A 27660-nucleotide genomic window follows, 5' to 3' on the forward strand; every position below is an offset into this window, starting at 1 on the left:
ATTTGGTTTTTTCCGATAACTGACGCTTGCAACCCGGTCCTCTATTGGCGAGTGAGAGAATCATGACTGACGCACACGCTGCTACAGCTGTACAGCGCTCACATGGAGGTCAGATCTTCACATGTTGAACTATTTTTTTTTCTTTTAGCGGCACCGTCTTGATCTGATCTGATCGGCTCATCATAAAACATCTGTGTCACATGAGTCACGACGACTTGGATGTTGCGACATGTTGAAGTGGAGCACGCGGTTAACGAGGAACAGGAAGTGACCGCAGGTGATTAAGCAGTTTTAGTTTGGGTTTTTTTTTGAGGAATTGATGAGTTTTCATTCAGTCTTAGTCTTGTACTTTTTCAGGTTTTAGGTGAAAGTGAGACCTCTGAAGATGAACTTTCAAATTTGTAGGATTTGTCCTGGTTAGTTGCATCCCATAATGTTCCCATCAGTCCTCATCAGGTTCCATTCACTCTTATTTACTTGTGGGTCGTACCCCAAGTCGTCCCATGTTGAGCTGTGGCGTTTTCTTCCTGCAGCTTTAGACATCGATAAGAAAACTACAACTAAGCTGCTGTCATCTGACTCTACTTTAGTTTTAGTTAGTTTATCATTGTTCATTCTTTTTGGAAAAATTGTCATTTTTATTTTTATTTCACTTTACTACATTATTTTTTCACTGCTAGTTTTACTTTTAATTATAATAACCCTGGTCAGGCCAGCATGTGATTTTTTCCAGACTTTCCTGAACGCATTCAGAGTAATTTACAGGTGCGTTTTTAAAAAAATAAATACATTTTAAAAAATCACTAATAATAATAATAATACTAATTCACTGCAGCTTTCGGGACCTTTAGTGTCAGAGGAGATGATTATAGATTAGACACTGAGGCGTTCAAAGACATTTTTTTTAATGTAGTGAAAATTAAACCATTAGTTATTAAACAGTGACAAATTTAAAATCTTATAAATAAATAAAAACTGGAGAAATAATAAAAAGCACGACTCATGATTAAAACACTGGCTCACTGGTCACTGGAAACTTTACAGCAGGAACATGACACAGCCTGACACACACACACACACACACACACACACACACACACACACACACACACACACACACACACACACAGCTTTACATTGTTTGTTCTGGCCTGTACATTTATTGTTACGAGGGGAATTCACATTCAGCCAGATTATCTACTGTACACCTGGTTGACAGTGTGTGTGTGTGTGTGTGTGTGTACTGTATGTGTGTGTGTGTGTTTGCACAGTGTGAGAAGTTGCCAGGTAATCCATTCTTTCTGTCCGGAGGAAGCGATGACGATGTGTTTGCTCTTCTCTCTCTCCGACGCGTCACAGAAATATTTCAAGTTGGAGGGAAAAAAAATGTTTCAGGAATTTTTCTGTTCATTTCCAGTTTTTTTTGTTTCTTTTAAAAAGAGTGAAACTTTAACTTTTCTTTTGTTTCTTTGGGTTTTTCTCTCATAATTTCCAGGATTTTTTTTCTTGATTTCAGTCCATTGATACTTGAGGAACACAAAGTGAGGTCATTGTGTCATCATCACATTGATTTAACTGATCTAATACAAACGTGTGAACTAACATTAGAAAAAAACACACATGATGTCTATAAAAATAAAAACTCTGGCTATAGTTACACTGTCGATTCATAAACTAACACACTCTACGAACGATCCTCTGGTTTCCATGGCGACAGCAGCGTCATCATCTCTTGCCCCAGAAGTGCTCCCGTCTCTTCTGGGCGCGCGCCAGGACGACGGACGCCGCGGAGCAGGAGGCGGCCGAGCGCCACGACATCACGGAGAGCCGGTCGTCTGGGCAACGGGAGGACAGGAGTGTGTAAACGACGGAGGTGAAGGTTTTAAAAAAAAAAAAAAAAAAAAAAAAGAAAAGTTAAATAAAATAAAAGATAAAAGTGGTGGACTCACCGTCGTCAGAGCCGCAGCCTCGACCCGAACACTGCAGCTCCCTGAACCTCAGGCCCAGCTCACCTGCACACACACACACACACACACAATCAATCACAAGCCCCGCCCACCTGACCATGTCCTTACACCGTAGAATTTGTAACTTATGTGACATCCAAGAGGTGGAGAATGAAAGTCATTTTGTGTTCTAATGTCCTTTCTATGACTCTATAAGACAGAAATTGTTTAGTAAAGTAGATCCAAATAACGAATTTGTGTGGTTAGACGATGCTGAGAAGCTAAAACATCTTTTTCAGTTGAATATATTTGCATTTTCTTTATTTCTTGAAAAGGCCTGGGCAATGAGACGAAGAGCGATATATAGTTGAGTACTGAAAGTAATCTGAAATTGTTTATTTATGTCACACCTGTGTGTCAGGTAACACCAATGCATTACTCATTGTTTTTCACTCACTGTAGCTGCTACTTTCTACTTTCCGCAGGTCTTTTATCCCCATGTCAGTTAGACTTTTTAATAGTTCTATTTAATTTGTAATGTCTGTCGCACTTCTTTTTTTAAATCTCCCGTGCACTTTAAATTGCACTTTAAATGGCACTTTAAATTGTTTTTATCCATAGTTGTCTGCCAGCAAGCATTTGTTTTAATCTGTTACTTTGCCCAGCAAGTAGAGAGCACCGTAGCACTTTCTCCCTTTGTCTTCTTTTATTGAATTGTGTATTTTATTATTTGTCTTGTTTTTATTTCCTTTGTCAAATGCTGCTGTCATGAACGAATTTCCCTTCGGGGATGAAATAAAGTATAATCTAATCTAATCTAATCTAGTGAGGACCTGGTTGTGGTCGTGTCCAGTTTATGGTGAAATGATCTTTTCAGTTCCAGATTAACGGCGCTAACGGATAAAACGGTTCATTCAGACCTGTCTGTAACCGACGCATCAGTTTGTTCTGCAACATCAGTTTCTGAAGGTCTGGAGAAGCTCTTCGCTTTTCCTCATCATGAGACGCCTCTTGTGTGAGAACTTGGACTAAAGCAGCTGATATTACTTTGCACTGACAGGAAACAGGATAACTTTCTAAACACCGACAGACTTCAGATCCTTCTTGACCCTTCTGCACCTCCTCCTTTTCTTCATGTGTTCGATACTTATTCCGTGTCATTTCACTTTATTACACATTACTTAAAGCTTCAGTTGGTAACAATTATTCAGTCATATTTGCTGGAATTGTCACTATATTCTGATGGTCAGACATTAAATGAGTAATTTAGGACAAAATCCAACTCCTCTGGCTCCACCTACAGCCTGTAATCGTATTTGCCAAAATCCACCGCGCCCGACGATTCTCCACCAGTCAGGTAGAGGGAGCAGGAGGAGCAGCCAATCGCCGCTCCTACACGTCGTGCTATGGATACGGTACATCTTTTTTTTTTTTTTTTTTTCTCTGTGGGTGCGTTCATGGCTACTTTGTGTGTGTCTGTGTGTGTGTGGGGCGCTTGGCAGAGGTTCATAAAGGGACCTGACGGAGTATTGTCTTGAAATTTCCGACCAAGTCGCGGAGTTTACTTTCACTTTCGTCAACTTACCAACTGGAGCTTTAACATTACTTATGGACATAAATGTTTGGATTTCTTTGTATGTGTGCATTGCTTGGGTTGTTGTCGACATCTGGTGAAAATTTCATGTCAACAGCTCAATTAGAAATATATTTTCTGAGAAGCATATTGACGCGTTAAATCAATACTTATTTTCCCCACTGTTTATATATTATTCACATAATATAATTACAAAAAGATGAAAAGTTAACATTGTAACTTGGTGATTATTATTTTTTCTTCTAATAATTAACTTCTCAGTTTTACATATTATGCTACTGTAAAGTCGTGTGAATGATTGTTCAAGTGTTTTAAATCCGGCCACAGAAGACAAACGTCCTCCTGTCTTCTTTAACACTTATTCAGTTTTAATCTCTGTAATCCACTTGGTTTAATATAAATACACTTTTTTAAATGATCGCTTTGTGGTCACTGTGGTGCAATGAATTCTGGGTAATTTAATACTGTATCTTGTTAATGATAGATAGATAGATAGATAGATAGATAGATAGATAGATAGATAGATAGATAGATAGATAGATAGATAGATAGATAGATAGATAGATAGATTAATTGTTTGATTGACAGCTGCAGGTTTGTACTATCGGCGCTGCTGCTCACCGTTGTGCTGGAAGTCGGGGTGTCTCAGGGTGCCATGGAAACCGTGCAGCGGCGGTGGGACCAGAGGGGGCGGGGCCACGGGAGGCGGCGGCGGCGCTTCCTTCATCCTGATTGGTTTAGAGGCCGACGGTTTGTGGTCGGGGGAGGGGTGGAGACTCTCTGACCACACCTCTCTGCGCTTGACGGGCAGCTCGGCTGTGGCGTCTCCTCCTCCTCCTCCTGCTGCTGCCATGGAAACGGCCGACCCGCTCCTCTGAGGACGGACACGTCGATGTTGTTTAGTTCACACACTTTATATATTAAAGGGATAGTTCAACATTTTAGCAAATTGACCCATTGCCATAATCCCTATAGTCATAGCAGTAGGTTCGTCATCTTTACTTGTCGGTGCAAGCTATTTTTAGAACGGCGGAGCAGAGCCGTGAGCTGCTCAGAGCTACGCTACGGAGGCTCATTATGGGATTTCTTTGGTTTCCCTCATCAAACTCATCAAATACACAATCCAACAACTCCACAACGCTCTGGTGGACAAGTTGTGACCTGCACATTCACCACACTATATTTCCCTCTAAAACAACTCTGTGTGGTAACGTTGTGTTATTATCTCATAACGTGGTGAATGTGCAGGTCACAACTTGTCCACCAGAGCGTTGTGGAGTTGTTGGATTGTGTATTTGATGAGTTTGATGAGGGAAACCAAGAAATCCCATGAGCCCCGTAGCGTAGCTCTGAGCAGCTCACGGCTCTGCTCCGCCGTTCTAAAAATAGCTTGCACCGACAATTAAAGGTAACGAACCTGCTGCTATGACTATAGGGATTATGGCAATGGGCCAATTTGCCAAAATGTTGAACTATCCCTTTAACCCTTTGTATCATGTGTCTTTTTTATTCATCATCATTATTTCCATCCAGGAGGCGTCACCTGTTGTCTCAGAGGAGAAGCAGCTTCATCACCGCTCTTCACTTTCCCCACTAGGATAGCGCCACCTGCAGGACGGACAGAGGTTTAAACAATGTGTGTGTGTGTGTGTTTGTGTGTGTGCGTGTGTGTGTGTGTGTGTGTGTGTGTGTGTGTGTGTACCAGTAGCAGGTGTGGTGAGGTCGTGGTGAGTTCTCTGGACCGGTCTGATCTTCAGCCTCGGCGTCGGCAGCCTCCCCTCCTCCCTGCAGCGGCGGCAGACAGGAAGTCAGCATCAGAAACAACACAACAGACACACACACACACACACACACACACACACACACACACACACACACACGTCAGAAAAACACAACATCATTCGAGCAGCTCCACGTTTCTTCATCTTTGCTGTTAGCTCGAACGATGTCGTGTTTTTCTGAAGCAACAGTTTCACATCAGGTCAAAACTCACTCGTCTGAATTTTCTTCTCCTTCTTCTTCTTCATCTTTTTCCTCTTCTCTTTCTTTTTGTTTTTCTTTTTGTTTTTGTTCTCTTTCTTCTTCTTCTCCTCCGCCCCAGGCCGTGCGTCTTTCAGCAGGAGGACTCTTAGATCTCTGTGCGTTCGTTCTTTGTCTGGTTTTGTTGTTTATTTCTGAGCCTGCGACAGACGACTTCTTACTGGAGACAGAGGAGCCGCTGCAACACACACACACACACACACACACACACACACACCAGGGTTATTATAGTTTTCAAATTTTTATTAGTTTTTATTTTTATTTAGTTTTTCAGTTAGCTTTTTTTTAATTTCAGTTTAGTTTTAGTGAGTTCAACTAGTGATGAAACAGTTTTACTTTTTATTTTAGAGGAATTGACTAGTTTTTATTTAGTCTTAGTCTTAGTTTTAATTTAGTTCCTGCAGTGTTAATAAAACTACAACTAAGCTGATGTTTTCTGACTCATCTTTAGTTTCAGTTTGTTTTACTTTGTTCATTGTAGCTTTTATTTAGTTCTTGTTTTAAGAAAAATTGACATTTTTATCTTTATTTCAGTTTACTAGACTATTTTTTCCCTGCTAGTTTTAGTTTTAGTTGATCATACCTGGCCAGGTCCAGAGCCTCCACGCTCGGCGCTGAGCTGTGACTGTCTTCGTCCGGACAGAGGTCAAAGGTCAGGCGCGGGGGGGTGGGGGTGTCGGTGGAGGCGGAGGACTCGGTGGTGTCGGACGGTTCCCACAGGACGTTGTGCTCCGACTGCAGCTGGTTCAGGTGATCTCTGGAGAAGTTGATGCCCCAAGCTCGACGGCGGTACACAGAGGCTTCCTGACGCAGCTGCTTCAGCTGCTTCACCTGGAGGAGAGAGGAGGCGACGTCAACTAGTGTTGCTTTAGTCGAAAATTATTATTATTTTGTATTATTATGATGAAATATCGTTGTCAATGTGAAGAAAACGAGACAAGACGCAACATACAGTAAATGTTGGTCATTGTAATGTTGTTGTGCATGCAATGTTGTAGTTCGTCCAGAAGGAGGCGCTCTTCAGTTATTATTGTGTTGGTTAAAGCAGAAGTAAGCGATATTTTTGTGTTAATAAAGTCTTAAATAGTTCTATTTTCCGACAGCAATCACTTACATAGAGTGTTTGGACCGAAACACGGGTCTGTCAGTCCCTCTGCTCTGCCCTGAGCCGAGGAGAAAACTTTTCTCGTATCCTACAAGTTTTATCCAATGAGGAGAGAGAACGGCATAAAGGGGCAGTCCTCTCTGTGTGTGCAGCCAAGGGATGCGCGTGAATGTGGTGACGTAGGGACGTGGACCAATAGATCCATGACGAGGCCGGGGGCTGCTAACTCCATCGGCTGACAAGACGTTATGGTGCGTTCAAGGCAGCCCGTAACTCGTATTTTTCCGACCTGTGAACTCGTACCAGTTCGATCTGGTATGACTTCACGGGTCAGAAGTTACGAGTGGCCGTTATAGTGACTTTCACAGGTAAAACAGGTCGGAAAAACACGAGTGGGTTGCCTGGAACGCTACAAAGTCGTAAGTTGTGACTTGAAGCTGTAATTTACGGTTTCAAAAGGCCGCTGGAACGCAGCATTAGCCAAAACGACCGGATCGCTTACTTCTGCTTTAAGCTGGAAGAGGAAGAAATAAGGTTCAGAGAAAGACGGATAGCATGCGAGTGTAACACGGGTTTTTGCATAAGAGTTACGCTGTATTCTTGTGTTTTGAAAAGCTAACTAAAAGTGTGTAAGAGTCACGAAGTGCATCGGAGTCTTCTTTCTAAAACTTTACAGTCATGTGACGATAACTATGATGAAATGTGTAATGCAATAATATTCTTGACAAATAAAAACAAGACTAAATGTGGTTTACAAAACAAAAACTCTGCAAACTCTGCAAATATGTATAGCTCTCCTCCTGCTAGCTGCGCTACACTGCAGTTAAACAGTGAAGTAATGAAGGCAGAACTTTAAAACCATGACTATGGACTCTATAATGCTCAATCTCACTAGACATGCTTTGCAACATCCACCAGTTCCTTACCACACAACACTGACTGTGCATAAACTCCATTAATATGAGAGAGCAGTGCTAAATGTGTGTTTTTATCACGTAGCTCTATTTACTGTAGCTTCCAGGGTAGACTATACTAGTCGACTGTTGAGCTCGGGACTGTTTCCATCAACAAAGACAAAAACATGGATTTAGGAGAAAAAAAAAGATTTTTGGATGGGAAAAAACGCAGTTATATTCAAATTGATGCATTTTTCCCATCCAAAATAAATTTTTTCCTCCTAAATCCATGTTTTCCTTGCGTTTTTGTAGGTCCGGTCTGCGAATTTTTCCTATGGTCGCACTTGGGGACCGTTACCACACAGAGTTGTTTTAGAGGTAAATGCAGAGACTGTTTGCTGAAAAACTGCCTCCGACGGGAACGCGCATCAGTGGTTTTGCATGAATTTCCCTCTAAAACAACTCTGTCTGGTAACGTTGTGTTATTATCTCATAGCGTGGTGAATGTGCAGGTCACAACTTGTCCACCAGAGCGTTGTGGAGTTGTTGGATTGTGTATTTGATGAGTTTGATGAGGGAAACCAAGAAATCCCATTAGCCTCCGACCGTAGCGTAGCTCTGAGCAGCTCACGGCTCTGCTCCGCCGTTCTAAAAATAGCTTGCACCGACAATTAAAGGTAACAAACCTACTGCTAAGACTATAGGGATTATGGCAATGGGCCAATTTGCCAAAATGTTGAACTATCCCTTTAAATAGTCTTGAGATTTCATTGAACCCTGCACAGATTCAAGACACCGGGTGCAGCAAACCAGAACCAGAACAGAACCGAGTCTGATCCATGTTTCACATTAGCTACAGAGTTGTTTTCTTTGCTTCATGTTTGCATCTGTAAACGACGATGAGCTGATGTGACTCCAGTTTCGTCTCATCTGTCCACGAAGTTTCTGGGACAAGAACGTCCTCTGGTCCGTTACTTCTGTCAGTTTCAAGTTATTTCAGGAACACTTGTTCCATGTTTCCAACATTCTGCGTTAGAAACTGTTTTCTTGTCTGTATCAACATCTATTGCACGTCTGTCCGTCCTGGGTGAGGGATCCCTCCTCTGTTGCTCACCCTGAGGTTTCTCACATTTTTCCCTGTTTAAAGGGTTTTCCATGGAGTTTTTCCTCAGTCAATGTGAGGGGTCTATATTGTGTTTCACTGATGCATGTCATAATCAATATTTAGTACGAAACCAACTGCAACAGTTTACGCATCTAGACTGAATGGGTCACACTCTCCTCCTTTCCCTCTCACTCCCACTGATTTCTGGCCTCCATGTATTTTCTCCATTATCCCCAAATGTATGGAAAGAAAGAAAAAACAAGTCAATGTGATATGAAAAAGCACAGCATACCGACAGTTAACAAAAGCAGGCAAATCTACATCTTTACATGCTGCATTGGAAAATCTCAAGAGGGCTCCAAGGTCCAAGGGACGAGGACAACGCAGACCCAGTCTCTAAGGGTAGAGGATGTTGTTACGATGCCATGTAAAGCCCTTTGAGACAAACTATACGAATAAAACTGCCTTGCCTTGTGGGTTTTTCTTTCTTCAACCCTATTTTGTCCACGTCTGTGCACGTTAAACACAGCAGCGTGTGACATCTACGGATCAGATTTCAGTTTGAGTTCACTTTCAATTGCAATTTCACTGAATCAAACATAAAAAATGACGATGATGTGACTTTTGTGGGGAACATCTGGCGGCTCCAGCTGTTTGATCCAGAAAGTTGCAGCTGCAGATTCTGATGATATTTGAGGGAAATTCATCATTAATGTCGTTATTGTTTGACACCTCCTCCTCCTCCTGCTGCTGCTGCTGCTGCTTCTGGTAAACCTGGTCATAACCCGAAACCTGACCTCGACCCTGACCTCGGTCCACACTCTGGATTACCCCCCCCCCGCGCGCGCGGGGCCATCGTCAGGGGCGACCACAGCCTCACCACAGCGCAAACCTGACGCTGCAGCTCTGAGGCTGTTTCCTGTGAACAGGCGATGACGTCGTCGCTCAGAGAGAGAGAGAGAGAGTTACCACAGGACGACGGAAAAAAAAGTTTGATCGGACAAACGGCTCCACGTCGCCCACGGACTCAGAGATCTCTCTTCACATCAGAATAAAAACTCAGTATTAATCTGAAGGAGGTTGTGCAACTTAATAAATCTGCAGAGAATCAGGTCACATGTGTGATGAGTTTTAATGATGTTGTAACTTCCTCCAGACCTCACACTCACACATGCAGCCTCACTTTTTATTAGAGAAACAAAACTTTGTGATTTAACGAAGCAAAAATGTGGAAAAAAACTCAGCTGCACTTTCTTCTGAAGTCATTTTTCTATTTTCACAGACTTTAAATGGATAGTTAAACATTTTAGCAAATTGGCCCATTGCCATAATCCCTATAGTCATAGCAGTAGGTTCGTTACCTTTAATTGTCGGTGCAAGCTGTTTTTAGAACGGCGGAGCTCAGCTCTACTCAGAGCTACGCTACGGAGGCTCATTATGGGATTTCTTGGTTTCCCTCATCAAACTCATCAAATACACAATCCAACAACTCCACAACGCTCTGGTGGACAAGTTGTGACCTGCACATTCACCACGCTATGAGATAATAACACAACGTTACCAGACAGAGTTGTTGTAGAGGGAAATTCATGCAAAACCGCTGATGCGCGTTGCCTTCAGGGACAGTTTTTCAGCAAGCAGTCTCTGCATTTATCTCTAAAAGCAACATGTTTGTCCTAAAAGGAGCTGGACGAGCTGCAACAGGTGGATCCATCGTGGTCCAACCTGTCCCAAGATGCATTGCAGGCAGGTAAGGCAGCGAGCCAAACAGACAGAGGCCGAGGTTTACAGTGTGTGTTGTGTCTCAGCTTTAGATCAAATGTTAAAACTGAATTCTGTGAGAAAAAAAAGAGCGAGTTTCAGTCTGTAAACGGTTCAGGTTCATGTACAGTTTGTGGTGAAGTGGGAAAATAAAGTTGTGGTTGTTTTGAATAAAGATATTAAAACGTGACGACGTGCAGACGACAAACTGTCAGGACGAAGAAGCTCCGACAAAAAAAACGCTTAGATCTGCTGATCTGCACGTACACGTTTAGAAGAAAACAAAAAACTGAATAAGCTCATTTTTCTACATCGATAACAACTCCTTTTGATTATGATGATGCAAAGGTTGCTAGGCGACAGGACAGGACAGGACAGAACAGAACAGGTGACGATGCAAAAAGAGAAAATGCTCCGTGGACAAAAACCGTCTGATCTCAGTTCGGCCTTCACAGAGCGACGGCTGCAGATCAGATCCAAGTCCAGGTCCAGTTCGGTCTCGTACGGCGTGAAAAAAACCAGTTTTCGTAGAACTCGACAGTTTTTTTCCTCTCTGCTTCAGACTCTGTGGTTTCTGGGTTTTTTTTTTCTTTCTTTCTTTGCAAACTTTCTGCAGTTGTTGGACGTTTTCAGCTGATCTGGTGTCAGCAGAGAGAAACTTTTTTTTTTTTTCAGCGGCTGCCCCCCCTCTGCAACGACACTTTCCACAGGACTGGTGGGAACCTACCTGTGTGTGTGTGCGTTTGTGTGTGTGTGTGAGTGCGTGTGTGACTAACAGTGCGTTGTTTCCCTGAAATGAAGCTCTGTGGTTTCACCGCTGACACTCAGCGCTCTGGTTTTCCATCAACGACACACACACACACACACACACACAAACACACAGAGTTTATCTAGAAGGCGGGCAAATCCCCGCTCAGTCGAATCAGCTGATCGACAGGTTGAAATCTTCAGGTGGTCGAAGTTCTGCAGAGTTTGATCTGAGCTGATGAGACAAGAAAACAGCCACACAACTACAGATACACAACTCTGCATGTCTCTGATCTGTTGTTGCTCAAAGTTTATTAAAAAGTTCAGCACTACAAACACACACACACTTTTATTTGCTGCTCCAAGCTGCAGCAACAGTGACAATTAATTCACAGCTGAAAATAGTCGCCAACAGATTTACGTCTTCAGTGGGACACACACACACACACACACACATGCAAACAGAAGAAACAGTGTGTGCACCAGAGTTTAGATTCTCTGAATGTCCTGTGACGTACGTTTTTTTTTATGTTTTGTTTTTTATTATTATTATTCTTAATCAGGCTATATGAAGCTATGGTGTGATAATGTCTAATGTTATGTCACCCGCTCTGGCGAAATGAGTCGGAAGTCGCAACGTTCTATTTTTAGATAATCAGCCGATGACGACGTGGAAAACCAATAAAAAAAATCCAAAAAAGCTCATTTCAAAGAAATGACGTTCTACTTGCAACTTTCTAACTCACTTCTGAACCGTTTATGACAGAGACGAGTCAAGCTGTAAACAGCATCTGAATCGTGAGATTCTCCACTTTCCGAGGGTCCTTGAATGTTGCATGTATGACAAGAAGGGACGGTATGAGGTCCGTGTAATCACATGGTACAGAAACAAGACGCTAAACCAAGCGTAGCATCGATGCTAAACAGAGCGTAGCATCAATGTAACGCTTGCACATGTTTTACAAAACATGAAATAACTTCTGAAGCGTTTATGACAGATACGAGCTGCAAACAGCATCTGAATGGCGGGATTCTCCACTTTCCAAGGGTCATTGATTGGTGCCTCTATGACAAGAAGGGACAGTATAAGGTTCGTGTAATCACGTGGTACGGAAACAGACGCTAAACCGAGCCTAGCATCGACGCAACGCTTGCACATGTTTTACAAAACATGAAATAACTTCTGAAGTATTTATGATAGAGACAAGCTGTAAACAGCATCTGAATTGTGAGATTCTCTGATTTCCGAGGGGCATTGAATGATGTCTCTATGACAACAAGGGGCCGTATTGGGTGCATGTAATCACATGGTACAGGAACAGACGCTAAACCGAGCCTAGCATCGACGCAACTCTTGCACATGTTTTCTCAGGTTTTTCAATTGTAAAAACAGAGTGGAAGACCATAATTCAAATGGCCATATCTTGAAAACCTGACTAGGACGTCATTTTAAAGCTTATTTCCATTGATACCAAAATCTCAATTTTGAAATTTGGGTCACTGTGACTCATTTTGCTGCATCAGGTCACATATATCACAGTAACAAGTCATACTGTGATGCATAAGTAAATGCATGTAAACAGCTTTATCCGGTTAATTTTGAACTAAACTCTGAATGTTTAACGGTCGACTTATTGAAGAAATGTCGGGTTGAAATCGGGCTCAGTCTCTTAGTTACAGTTTATTTATTGATTTTTCCTCTTCTCTCTCTCTGTCTGTCTTGTTTTTGTTTGAATTTGAATCTTGTATGTAAAGCACTTTAGTCGACACCTGTTGTTTTTAAAATGTGCTATAGAAATAAAGTCGACTTGGGCTCAGACAGAACGTGTCCGGGCTCGGATCAGATCGGGCTGGATGCTTTGGGGCCGATCTACCTGAGAGCAGCTGACTCATGATGGACGGAGACCAGAGAACGAGACGCAACATGTGAAGTGTGTCACTGTGTGTGTGTGTGTGGGTGAAGTTATTTGTAGAAACTCAGGCGTCAGTTTCTGCTGCAGTTTCTCCAGTTTCTGTGATTCTACATCAAAATCATCAAACTGAAACCTCTGAGAGTTTTATCACATGATACTGAAATGAAGCTGACTTGAATTTACCAATGTTGTCCCTCATTGTTCGTTTTTATTTGAGGGTTAAGATTGAAATGTTTTTTTTGTTTTTTTCCTATTAATAATGTTTTGATGGGTCGCTGGATGTAGGATAGTCAAATAAAAACTTTATGCTTCAGCCCAAACCTTTTTTGTCATTACCATCATATAGTATTTATTGGGTTTTTGTTGTTGATATTGTGAAGTTCGATGTGTGTTTTTATGGAGTGTGTGATGATGACTGACTGAATTAAAATGAATATAGTAAAATAAACATCCTTCCATCTGTTACTGGTGAGGAAACTTTCACATACTTCCTCTGCTGTCCTTTCAAAATAATAAAATTCCCCCTCCCACCTATCCCCCGATCCCCCACAGACACACAACAGTGACTCCTGACCTGAGGGGCGTCGCCGTCCGTGGCTCCGCCTTTTTCTGGGATCCTGTAGAGGGGAGAACGAAATCTGGACTGATACTCTGTCAACATCCTGTCAGACAGACAGACGGGCTCATCAACACACATGGAGTCGCACAACAGAGACACACAAGGAAACAACACACACTAGGGCTGTCATCAGTCTTCCCCCCAAACCAGACTGGAATTTCTAACCCTTCTTATGTTAAATATTCCAATTATATGCAAATTTTCTTTTCAAACTTTCTATTTTTTTTTAGCTCATTATATACGCCTACATCGACACCAGCTTATTATTACTAAAGGACATTACAACCAAATCTGTTACTGTGCGTTCACACCAAAAGCTTCAAAAACGCCAGAAGTCATTCATTTTCATTTTCATTTTCAATGAGCCACCAGAGCGTCACCAGACGAGAAGCTGAGTCTCGGTTAACTTTATGGTGATTAGCTCTGATCATGTGTCTACTGTATATTGTGAACTGAATTTGTATTTTGTATTTTGTATTTTAAAATGATTTGTAAAATAAAACGAACCTTGAACTTTGAACCTGATGTGGTTCGGCGGTTTCTTTTCTGTATTGCAAAGTTTTAAGCTGTTATTTCTCTGTATATGTTCTGAGTTTAATCGCCATCCTCCTTTTTTCGTTTCTGCCATATTTTAAGTATATTTCAAAGTTGTAAAAGTTTGGGTATGATGTTTCTGTGGTGGATAAATCACATTGCCTTTTGTTAATTGCTTCCTTTGCTCCGTACTGCATGTTTAATCTGCTGCTTTTGGTGTGAACGTACAGTTATGTCGCACTTAAGTTTTACCAACTCAATTTAAAACTTCAAGGGAAATTTAAATATTATAAGAAGAGGTGCAACGGATCACAGTTGACTGGATCGGCACACGACCGGTCTGTGGATCACTTGCCAAATAGACGGGCAATTAGAAAAACTCTGCTCGTATATTTGAAGCTTCAGCTAATTTGAATTCTGTTCGTTCTGACAGCCCCTAACACACACACAAACACAAACACAAACAACAAAACACACACCTGTGTCCTCTCCGCACCTGAGGAGGAGGAGGAGGGGGCGTGACATCACCATGTGGAGGGGCGGGAGCGTCGGGATGTGGGCGTGGCTTCTTCTGTGACTCCTCCCTCCTCTTCTTGTTTCTCTGGAAACAGAAGCAGATTCAAGTCGACTGAGGTCAAACAGGTTTTTAATTCACTAAAGTCTAGTGTTGTAGTCAAGACCACCTAACCCAGGACCAAGACAAGGCCGAGACCAGAGTATACCGAGACCAAGACAAGACCAAGACCGTGGAGGGGCGAGACCAAGTCCAAGACCGAGACCAAACAGAAGAATTATAGTCTATTTGTCATATTGAAAAATAAATGTATTTCAAACTGTTGGTAAAGCCACCCAGCCTGCAGAAGTACGTAACCCTTTTTACATGGTGCTTTCAAAGGCAGCAATGATGCTGTTACAACCAATGTATGAAGAACAACACTTGAAAGGTGATTCTCTGATGAAAAAACAAAACAAAAAAATACTGTAGCCTACATGATTTTCTTCTCTCTCTCTCTCACGTCTCACACACATGACTTTTAATTGAAATGGTCAATATTCGGCTGATTATTTGTCCTTGGTCGGAGGGAGGTAAATCGGGCCAAAATTAGACAGCTTATCTTTATGTGTGTGTGTGTAGCTACAGCTTAAATTAACGGGGAAGAAAAGACGCTCCGCCGAGTCTAACATAAAGTGACATTCGCTGGCGGCTGGGGCGACGTCAAACTTTTACCGAGACCAAGACCTTGAAAATGCGATCTCGAGACCAAGACCATTCTCAAGTACCACAACACTACTAAAGTCAAAATAAAAAAGTGTTTAATCTCTGGTTCAGTGGAAACGAGCGTCAGGTGTGTGTGTCACGACAGTAAAGAGAGGGTGTGTGTCTGTGTGTGTGTGTGAACTGTTGAAACACACATGAGTTTTACAGTGTGACATATAAAACAGGTTTTTAATTCACAAAAGTCAAAATAAAAAGTGTTTAATCTCTGGTTCAGTGGAAACGAGCGTCAGATGTGTGTGTCACGACAGGTAAGAGAGGGTGTGTGTGTGTGTGTGTGTGTGTGTGTGTGTGTGTGTGTGTGTCTGTGTGTGTGTGTGTGTGTGTGTGTGTGTGTGTGTGTGTGTGTGTGTCTGTGTGTGTGTGTGTGTGTGTGTGTACCATGTGTTTCTGGAACAGCGGGACTCGCTGATGCTCCAGATGTTTCCGGAGGCGCGGCCCGGCGGGGGGCGCGGCGCCCTGGAAGTTGCGCTGATACTCCGTTTCCATGGCGACCCAGTCGGTCTTGAAGGGAGGGACGGACCTGTTGCTGGAGTGCAGCACCTGCAGGACAGGTGGAGGTCAAAGGTCAAAGGTCAGAGGTAAAAGGTCAGTGTCGGAGAGAAGTCATTTAAATATTTATCAATGAAAACAGTGATGAGACTGAATGAATCATTAAACCACTTTGAAAACACAGAATCAATCGATCAATTAATCAATAACTGATTGAGTTCAGCTCGTCAAACAGACGTTCTAGCTCCACCTGGTGGACACGGCCCTGAACTGCACCTGTTCAGTCACACACACACACCTGAGCTCCAGCCACTGCTTTTATTGATTTATTTATATTTATCATGAACTGAATAAACTACATTGTTGTCTTGGTTACCATAGCAACCTGCCATCCCAGACTCGATCCTCAGTTTCTGTCAAACAACCTGCTACATGATTGTTTTTATTATTCACCTACGTCGATATTAGTTTTGTTAACATTGACGACTGTTTTGATATTTTTTCAGTCTTCGTTCATTGACATTTGCCAATAAAGTTAATTGATGATGAGGTCAATTAGAATGGGTTTAAATACAATACAATCAATTTACCGTATGAAGGGGAAGGCCGATCGATAAAAGTAAATTTTAAGAAGAGATTTAAAAGAAAATACTGAGGTTGTCTGCCTGTAGTAGCATTTAATATTAGTATATATTAGTATTTAGTATTCAATATTAGTATATATATGAGTATTTATTATTTAGTATTGTTTAATATTAGTATATATTAGTATTTAGTATGATTTAACAGTATGAAGTGTATTTATTTCCAGCGTGGTGCAGCATCGTACCCGTTCTGCCGTCAGTAGAGGTGAAGCAGCAGGTAAATGTTTCCTCCAGCTGAACTGTTTGTGGTACTCTGACCTTTGACCTCCGGTCCTCTGACCCCCGGCCTTTAGCCCCGCCCTCCACCTCAGAGCCTGATCCACCTGCAGCAGCACGGAGGAAGGAGAGGAGGGAGAGGAGTCGTCATTGGTCCTGTTTCATCCTGACACTTGTTCCTGTTTCTGGTTGTGCAGTGTTTTTTAGATTCGACTCACCTCATTGGCCGAGAGCTGCTGCTCGTCAGACGCTGATGTCAGAGGGCGGCTGGGCTGTGGTTGGCTGTCAGGCTGAGAGGGGTGGAGCTTTCCTGAGGAGACACGTGATATTGATTAATTAAAGAAGTTGGTTGGAGTCAGTGTCGTCTTTTTAGTCTGTGTCTGTTTGTTTCTACACAGCTCTGCCAGTTTTTATCATTGTCATTTTAATGTTTAATTTGATCCCCTGTGATTGTATTTTCTTGTTTTTACTGTTATCAAATTCTCTGTTAAGCACTTTGTACTTTGGTTTGATAAGTGCTCAATAAATAAAGTCTATCTGACATTATTCACACAAACCAACTCAAACTACAGTACATTAAAGCAGAAGTAAGCGGAATATTTGTGTTAATATAAGTCTTAAATAGTTCTATCTTCCGACAGCAATCACTTATATAGAGTGTTTGGTCTGAAACACGGGTCTGTCAGTCACTCTGCTCTGCTGTAAGCCGAGGAGAAAACTTTCCTTGTATCCTACAACCTTTATCCAATGAGGAGAGAGAACGGCATAAAGGGGCGGTCCTCTCTGTGTGTGCAGCCAAGGGATCGGCTGACAAGAAGTTAGCCAAAACGACCGGATTGCTTACTTCTGCTTTAATTTGATCCCCTGTGATTTTATTTTCTTGTTTTAACTGTTATCAAATTCTTTGTTAAGCACTTTGTACTTTCATTTTATAAGTGTTCTATAAATAAAGTCTATTATTATAATTCCCTCACTGCTCTGACGTTATTCACACAAACCAACTCAAACTACATTAATACTAATATTAATATTAATAGCATTGTTTCCATTGTTTTATTTCAGAACATAACTATTACTTACTGGGTTTTCCAGGTTCTGCTGCAGGCCGTGGTCCCGAGGGAGTTTTTGGTTGAGCAGCAAATTCAGATTCTGCCCGAGACTCAGGAGGAGGCGGCGTTGGAGGTCTTCGCTCCAGCGAGGGCTTCCTCCTGTGGGCTGAGCGGCTCCGGGAGGCGGCTGAGGACCAAGAGGAGGAGGAGGAGGAGGAGGAGGAGGAGGAGGAAGGAATTCAATATTAAAACACAGTCTTGGATCCAACCTGAACAGATTCACCAGCTGCGACCAAAAACACTTGTTCCTTCAGCTGTTATTGGATGTAAAGTGTCAACACAGACTTCCTACCAGCAGAGGGCGCTGCTCTGTGAACATGAGCTGCATCTGATGGACTGAGCAGAGACGAGCAGGACTGAGCCAGACCAGAATGACCGAGCCTCTTCTGGCGCTGGGAACCTGCTTCTCTGCTGCTATCTGAGAAACAAAGCAAAGGTGTTTAAACTTTAGATTTTTGAAGGATAATGACAAATATTTGTTATTGATTATGGACTTTTTATATGAGGGAGGAGGTATAAGTGACATTTTAATCATTTCTAACCAGGCAATTAAATTCTTTAAAAGGAAAAACCTGATAAAAACACATGTAACCTGTTCAAAAAAAAGAGAAATCTGTGAGAGTGTAACCTGTTCAAAAAAAGAGAAATCTGTGAGAGTGTAACCTGTTAAAATATGTCTGTGTAATCTGTTAAAGAAAAAGAGAGAGAATAACCTATCTGTTGTCTCATAAGTAACCTGTGGAGAAAAAAAAATGGTTAAAAACATTTAGAAATATTTTTATTTCATAGAGTATTATTTTTATTTAATCCTGAATCACAGTCTTTATTTCGTTCTGTATTTTATTTATTTGGGTTATCCCAGAGGTCAGAGGTCAGTAGTGGTTCTGTGAGGAAGCAAGTGGTTTCATTCGCTCAGAGTGGAGCAGCTGAATTGCGATTGGAGGAAGTCAGCTCGTGCCCGCCTCCTCGGCGCATGTTCGTGTGACACACCGAGACACACACAGAGCGCATGATGGCATGAGGAGAGCAGAGCCACAGGTGTTTGGAGTGATAAAAGTTCGGAAGAAAACACTGGATATCGAGCAAGAGGAGCTGTTGGAGCTGGCACCTGAGCGTCCGGTAACCACGAGAAGCGACCCTGGGAACCCCACCTTTGTTTATTCCTTTCTTTGCCCGGTGAGTACGGTGAAAAGTAGCTAGCTCAATGAGTTAGCATCCGCTCGCGGTGAGTGCTAACCTGCCGAGCCGGAGCCTTAGCTCACTGTGTGGTGTTTATTTCCCCTTGATAGACGAGAGAAATACGTGTGTACGTGTGGGGAAAGAGTGCCTGTTATTCACGTTGTGTGAGCAGAGAGAAACGCCATTAAGCTGTGTGTTGATTTAGAAGACTGCTTTGTTTTTTATGTGTATTATTGTGCTGCTCATTCAGGCACAGGTTAAAGGTCTTGATATCAACTTAAAACAAGTTCATATTACCTGATTTCACTTACCTTAATCCAGTGTGAGTGTACTGTCGAGCTGTGAATATATTGAAATTGTTTACATGTGATTTCTGATTGTTTATCAGTGATTTAAATGATTTTATTTTTCATTTCAAAAGAAAAACAGTTAAAGTTAACCTCAGGCTAACACTGTAAAACATGTTATCTTGAAATAAGTTAACAGTGGGAAAAGTTGTTTTATATTGATATTGATTACACTGAGTAAATGCAAACTGTACAGTTAAAAAGAAAAGGTGAATAGATTTATTCAAGCCCTGTTGTATTACGCAGGCTGGGTTTTTTGGACACCTTGGATCTTGGAGTGAGATTCTCTTCCTGACGAGGGAGAGTGGCGAGCCAACCCGTGTGACCACTTGGATCAAAGAGGACATCTCTTCGTCAACCACCGTCCTATCGGTCGGGTAGGACTGTGAAGGATTCACATAGTTAAAGGAGAACGATACAAAATTTTTATTTTTTATTTTTATTCTTTTTTTTTTGGAAAAACAAACTGAGAAAGACTCAAACATTAAAGGAGCACTATTTTTCTACTCTCGGAAAAGAGACACTTTATTTTATTTTATTTTAAGGGTGCACCCGATTCAGAGACATTGAAAATAATATAAAAGGCCGGCCAAAATTGTAACATTGTTTATTACATGTGTGTTAATACTTTCAATACATTCAAATATTGCTAAACTTACCTCTGCATGTTCCCTTTTGCTTAATTGGTGTCCAGTTCATTACTCTAACATTTCTCCCTCTCGAGTCTAGGAAATTCTGGTCCGTGTCACTTACCCTTCAGGTGGGTTACACAGTAAAACTTGGCGAGCCAGCCAGGAGGGAGACAATTAATTAATATATTTCTATCATAATCAGATTAAAGGGACACCTTTTGAGTAATTGAAAAAAAAAAATTTTTGAGGTATTTTTGGTTTTATTTATTTATCTCATTTTCCATTGCATTGACAATTGTTTACCTTGTTTGAAAGATGGATATCATTGAGAAAGAGGGTGTAAAGATCCCAAATTCTGTTATAGTGAGTGGATTAACCAATACTGAGTTTGACAATGAGGTCTTTGAATTTCTTCAGCAGTATGGGTCTATCTCTAGAATGATCAAAGTCCCTACCACAGATCCTGTAACTCAGGTAATTGTTGAGTTCCAGTATGGCAGTGCTGTCAAAGACCTTGAAACCACTCGCTTACCTTACCGAAGACCATGTGTTGCCAAACCAGAGGTTAGTCACCATGTGCAGAGTCTTGCCAGCGTTTACACTAGTGATGTGGGCACCAGTGCAACAGAAGCTTACCTTTCTGGACTGAAAGACTTGGCTAAGATGAGTGGCATGGATTTTGGAGATATCCTCCGCAAGGAGCTGGAAAGGATCAGTGAGTCCACCAGCCCTGAGACCCCAGTTGAGACCACTGAGACTCCTGTGGAAACTGAGCCGTCCCTTACACCAAGAGATGTCCAAGCTACTGCTCCTAGCTTCGCCAGTGTCCCCACTGAGGTGAGTCAGACCTTCTCCAGACCCCAGACTGGCACTGAGGTAAGAGATCTTCTCTCTCCAGTACGAGAAAGAACCAATCCTTCTTAGGCTTCTCCGGTTATTACCGGAGGTTTGTCAAGGATTATTCAAGGATCGTCAAGCCCTTAACCAACCTTACAGCCGGATATCCACCACGGCGGAAAGGAGTCAAGGTCAGTGTAAGTGACGGAAAATACCTCAGCCCAAAAGAGCCGTTTGGTGAACGCTGGGATACTGAGTGTCAACAGGCCTTCGAGGCGATCATACACAAGCTAACATCGTCCCCCGTCCTTGGTTATGCGGATGCTAAGCTTCCTTATGTGCTCCATACGGATGCTAGCACAACAGGATTAGGAGCCGCTTTATATCAAGAGCAGGAAGGGACCCTGCGTGTGATTGCCTATGCTAGTAGAGGACTCTCCTGCAGTGAAGCAAGATACCCAGCACACAAACTTGAGTTCTTGGCCCTTAAATGGGCCATCACAGAGAAGTTTCACGACTATTTGTATGGAAACTCCTTTACTGTCATCACAGATAACAATCCCTTGACATACCTACTTACCACAGCCAAGCTTGACGCTGCGAGCTACCGTTGGTTAGCCGCACTCTCGACTTTCACCTTCAATATCAAGTATCGAGCTGGTAAGCAGAACGCGGATGCGGATGGGTTGTCAAGGAGACACCATGGTGCCTTGGAAAATGATGCTGCATCGCAGGAAGAGAGCCAAAGGATTGACCGATTCACTTCCCAGCTATTGACATCCATAGGCAAATTTGAACTGATGACCCCAGAGATTGTCGCAGCTACCTGTCAAAGACATACTGTGAGGAAGGTTCAAGAGCTCTCACCTTTCTATGGCTACGTTGAATCTCTTGCCATTCAAGCGGATGCAATCCCTGATGTCTTTGAAGGAGAGTCGCAAGATGGGGCCTCAACAGTACCTAAGTATAGTGAGTCTGACCTCAGGAAACTTCAAAGAGAAGATCCCGTTCTTGACAGAGTTATCAAGCTGGTGGAGTCCAACAACTTACCTGCAGATCACACAGCAGATTCTCCTGAAGAACGGTCGATCCTAAGAGAACGGAAAAGGCTTCAGTTGAAGTCAGGCATTTTGTACCGGACACGGGAGTGTGAGGGACAAACTGTCTTCCAGCTAGTACTCCCAAATTCCCTAAGACCTGCTGCTCTCAGGAATCTCCATGATGAAATGGGGCATTTAGGGATTGAGCGCACTCTTGAACTTACCAGATCACGGTTCTTCTGGCCAAAGATGGCCGCCGAAGTGGAGAAGAAGGTGAAAACATGTGAGAGATGTGTTCGAAGAAAGAGCCAACCGGACAAGGCTGCTCCGCTTGTTAATATCCAAACCACTAGACCAATGGAGTTGGTCTGTATGGACTTTCTTTCATTGGAACCGGACAGCCACAACACGAAGGACATCCTTGTCATTACGGACCACTTCACTAAATATGCCGTAGCCATCCCCACCAAAGACCAGAAAGCTAGTACCGTTGCCAAGACCTTATGGGAACACTTTTTGGTCCATTATGGGTTCCCTGAACGCTTGCACAGCGATCAGGGTAGAGACTTCGAGTCTCACACCATCAGGGAGCTATGTGCATTGGCTGGTATCCGTAAAGTGAGAACAAGTCCTTACCACCCCAGGGGAAACCCTGTTGAGCGGTACAACAGAACACTCCTCAGCATGTTAGGCACCCTTCGAGACAGAGAGAAGACTCAATGGCGAGACCATGTCAAACCCCTCACTCATGCTTACAATTGCACGAGGAATGACGTCACCGGGTTCTCGCCATATGAGTTAATGTTTGGCAGACAACCGAGGCTGCCCTTGGACTTAGCCTTTGGGTTGCCAGTCAAAGGAAAAGAGCCCAGTTCACACTCTCAGTACGTAAGGAACCTGAGATCTCACCTGGAAGAAAGTTATCAGGTCGCCATTGAAAACTCTCGCAAGGTCGCAGAAAAAAACAAGAGGCGATTTGATAGAGTTGTCAGAGAGTCTACATTGGCTGTTGGGGATCGAGTCCTCGTTCGTAACCTTCGTCTCCGCAACAAACATAAGCTGGCGGATCGTTGGGAGTCCACAGTCTATGTGGTTACCAAGCAGATGGGCGACTTACCTGTCTACTCTGTGAAGCCGGAAAAGGAGGAAGGACCACCACGGACGCTACATAGAGACCTTCTACTTCCTTGTGGATTTCTTCCTGAAACTGAGAGAGAGGAACAAAACCCAAAGAGCAGTCCAAAGAAACCTCGAACAAGGCAGCAAAGTGCCATTCAACAAGATGAAGAGCCCTTTGATACAGATACTGACACATATGACGGCTGGTATGCAACTGCTACCTTACCAAATGTTCAAGACAGGAGATTTGTTACGGTGTATGATATGCCAAGACACAGTCTTGCACCTGTCCCAAGTAACCATGGTCAAGACCCTGCAAATCCTCACCCTTATCACGTCAGTATGGCTGAAAAGGAAGTAGAAAACTCACCTGAAAAGGAAACAGAAAACTCACCTGGAAAGGAAGTAGAAAACTCACCTGAAAAGGAAACAGAAAACTCACCTGGAAAGGAAGTAGAAAACTCACCTGGAAAGGAAGTAGAAAACTCACCTGAAAAGGAAACAGAAAACTCACCTGGAAAGGAAGTAGAAAACTCACCTGAAAAGGAAACAGAAAACTCACCTGAAACTGAAACAGGAAACTCACCTGAAACTGAAAATGAAACGGGAAACTCACCTGAAACTGAAACAGGAAACTCACCTGAAACTGAAATAGGAAACTCATCTGAAACTGAATATGAAACGGGAAACTTACCTGAGACGGAAACTCAAAACTTACCTGGAACGGAAACTCAAAGCTTACCTGAAAAGAAAAATCAAGATTTACCTGAAGTGGAAGCTCATAACTTACCTGGAGACCTACCTGATACAGCTTCAGAACCTGTGGAAGAAAATCCTATGGAACCAAAAGCTAAAGACCATGCAGAGAGACCAGCTCTAGAAAAGACACAAGAACAAACAGAAACAGACATTCATGTCAGGAGATCACTCAGACAACGTGAACCAGCACGTAGGTTCCATTACCCTGAGTTGGGTCACCCCCTGGTGTCTGTTGTCACCTCATTATTTCAAGGGTTGAGTACTGCCCTCACCAATTCTCTCAATGACAGTGCGAGTAGAGATTGGTTAGCAAGCATTCCCCTTGAAGTAGAAGAGACAGTAGTTACCAAACAGCCTTTTGAGCATGCAGCGGGACGTGCATACATTTAAAGGGGGAGAGTGTAACCTGTTCAAAAAAAAGAGAAATCTGTGAGAGTGTAACCTGTTCAAAAAAAGAGAAATCTGTGAGAGTGTAACCTGTTAAAATATGTCTGTGTAATCTGTTAAAGAAAAAGAGAGAGAATAACCTATCTGTTGTCTCATAAGTAACCTGTGGAGAAAAAAAAATGGTTAAAAACATTTAGAAATATTTTTATTTCATAGAGTATTATTTTTATTTAATCCTGAATCACAGTCTTTATTTCGTTCTGTATTTTATTTATTTGGGTTATCCCAGAGGTCAGAGGTCAGTAGTGGTTCTGTGAGGAAGCAAGTGGTTTCATTCGCTCAGAGTGGAGCAGCTGAATTGCGATTGGAGGAAGTCAGCTCGTGCCCGCCTCCTCGGCGCATGTTCGTGTGACACACCGAGACACACACAGAGCGCATGATGGCATGAGGAGAGCAGAGCCACAGGTGTTTGGAGTGATAAAAGTTCGGAAGAAAACACTGGATATCGAGCAAGAGGAGCTGTTGGAGCTGGCACCTGAGCGTCCGGTAACCACGAGAAGCGACCCTGGGAACCCCACCTTTGTTTATTCCTTTCTTTGCCCGGTGAGTACGGTGAAAAGTAGCTAGCTCAATGAGTTAGCATCCGCTCGCGGTGAGTGCTAACCTGCCGAGCCGGAGCCTTAGCTCACTGTGTGGTGTTTATTTCCCCTTGATAGACGAGAGAAATACGTGTGTACGTGTGGGGAAAGAGTGCCTGTTATTCACGTTGTGTGAGCAGAGAGAAACGCCATTAAGCTGTGTGTTGATTTAGAAGACTGCTTTGTTTTTTATGTGTATTATTGTGCTGCTCATTCAGGCACAGGTTAAAGGTCTTGATATCAACTTAAAACAAGTTCATATTACCTGATTTCACTTACCTTAATCCAGTGTGAGTGTACTGTCGAGCTGTGAATATATTGAAATTGTTTACATGTGATTTCTGATTGTTTATCAGTGATTTAAATGATTTTATTTTTCATTTCAAAAGAAAAACAGTTAAAGTTAACCTCAGGCTAACACTGTAAAACATGTTATCTTGAAATAAGTTAACAGTGGGAAAAGTTGTTTTATATTGATATTGATTACACTGAGTAAATGCAAACTGTACAGTTAAAAAGAAAAGGTGAATAGATTTATTCAAGCCCTGTTGTATTACGCAGGCTGGGTTTTTTGGACACCTTGGATCTTGGAGTGAGATTCTCTTCCTGACGAGGGAGAGTGGCGAGCCAACCCGTGTGACCACTTGGATCAAAGAGGACATCTCTTCGTCAACCACCGTCCTATCGGTCGGGTAGGACTGTGAAGGATTCACATAGTTAAAGGAGAACGATACAAAATTTTTATTTTTTATTTTTATTCTTTTTTTTTTTGGAAAAACAAACTGAGAAAGACTCAAACATTAAAGGAGCACTATTTTTCTACTCTCGGAAAAGAGACACTTTATTTTATTTTATTTTAAGGGTGCACCCGATTCAGAGACATTGAAAATAATATAAAAGGCCGGCCAAAATTGTAACATTGTTTATTACATGTGTGTTAATACTTTCAATACATTCAAATATTGCTAAACTTACCTCTGCATGTTCCCTTTTGCTTAATTGGTGTCCAGTTCATTACTCTAACATTTCTCCCTCTCGAGTCTAGGAAATTCTGGTCCGTGTCACTTACCCTTCAGGTGGGTTACACACAGAATAACAGTTCTTACCCATGTGATCAGAGCGGAGCCCGGTCAACGGCGTGCAGCGCTGAGGGGACACGCTCCTGGACCGAGGAGCCCCGAAGCTCTTCTGGTACTCACTCTGACTCTAACACACAGAGAGAGACAGGAGTGTTCGGTGGCTGTGAGCTTAGACAAGGTCCATTAACAAATCTATGAGTTAATAAAATGATGCATTAGATAAACAGCCATGAAAAAACCCAGAGAATCTTGGATTTTAATGTTTGATTATTTTAATTATTGTAAGAATGAATCAGCTTCACTTGATCCATACAGTGTTTGACACTATCATAAGATTAGTTAGACAATAACTTTATATTGAATTGAAAGGAAGATGCAGGTTAAACTCATAAGTCTAAAATTCATTCTGCATAATATTACAAACAATAAAAGTTAGATTCTGAAATTGACTAATGATTACGCTCAGGAAACTCTGAGTTTCCACAGTGTGAATCCGTTCTGCTTCTGTGTTTACACTGCTAAGTAATAAAATATAATATAACTGAGACTTTATTCAGTAACATCAGCTGCAGCCATGACAACAGTCTTACTGATGAATGATCAATAATCAATACAGATAGTTTACAGAGTTGTACGTATAACGTTATGCTCTGTATCATATCCTCAGTAGCTGTAACTGTAACTGTAGTAATACGTTACTAGAACGTTACTTTACAATGATGTGACGTGATGTGACGTCAGTTTGTCACGTGCTCTGTCTACAATACAAACGGGTCTATTATCTGTCCCTGATTATCTGGATTATCTGATCACCTCAGATGATTAAATCGCATTGATCCTGACTCTGCAGTCTCGTGCCGGTCCAACAGGACCAGACTGGTTCACCAGAACTGGAAAAACTGACGCTTATTTGAACCCAGAACCAGTTTATAAACAATAACAACAGTCAGGTTATAGGGAGTTAGCCATTAGCTTTGTGTGGCTAATGCTAATGCTAACAGCTGCACCTGTTGCTTAGTTACCTTGAAGCGGACCGTCATGGTGACGCTCCCGCCGCTGACCGGACACCACGGCTCGTTACGCCTCCGCCTGCATCGTGTTAACTAGTTATAACAACGGTGGTGTAGTTAGTTTAACTAGTTAACTAACTGACCACCCGACCGGCGTGCTGCTAACTAACTAACCGGAGGCTAAAGCTTCCTCCTCGGCTTCTGCTGCTGCTGCCGCCGCCGCCGTTGCCATGGAGCTCAGCGTCATGCGTAACGCGTCATCAGCAGAACGGTTGATCGACGACGTCATCAATGTTTACATACTGAGAGTTTACAGTCTGAGATGTATTTCAGTTTCTCTTATGTGTTTCTGCATGTGTTATTGTTATTATTACGTAATTGAGAAGTTTTAAATATGTATATCAATTCAAACGACTGCTTATTTAATGCCCTAAATTAATTGAATATATTTGTTAAACAATTAATTAATATTAAATAATATTTTTCAATATCATTTCTATCTATCTAATTATCTAATACCAATGTTTACAATTTACATGCTGAGAGATTCCTTTTGTAAAAAGAATTTATTTAAATATTTGTATTTCATTGTTCTTATATATATATGTGTTGTATTTTTATTTATTTAATTCTATA

The 27660-nt window shown here is 42.2% G+C and overlaps 1 protein-coding gene across 1 annotated transcript; it reads right to left on the bottom strand.

Moving 5' to 3' along the window:
* Nucleotides 1-1683: 1683 nt before the first annotated feature.
* On the bottom strand, nt 1684-27243 carry saxo6 (stabilizer of axonemal microtubules 6). The gene is made up of 16 exons (XM_085769462.1): nt 27037-27243; nt 26042-26141; nt 18290-18415; nt 17969-18124; nt 17107-17198; nt 16858-16995; nt 15918-16079; nt 14740-14861; nt 13682-13724; nt 6164-6411; nt 5534-5758; nt 5243-5325; nt 5084-5148; nt 4162-4414; nt 1950-2012; nt 1684-1835 (listed from the first exon to the last, which is right to left on the bottom strand). Exons 1-16 carry the CDS (start codon nt 27052-27054, stop codon nt 1726-1728), a joined length of 2004 nt encoding a protein of 667 aa, XP_085625588.1. The 5' UTR covers nt 27055-27243; the 3' UTR covers nt 1684-1725.
* Nucleotides 27244-27660: the final 417 nt, after the last annotated feature.

This window comes from Trachurus japonicus, chromosome 23, assembly GCF_045865225.1.
Source record: "Trachurus japonicus isolate A0001 chromosome 23, Traja_1.0".
In the NCBI taxonomy this organism is placed as follows: Eukaryota; Metazoa; Chordata; class Actinopteri; order Carangiformes; family Carangidae; genus Trachurus; species Trachurus japonicus.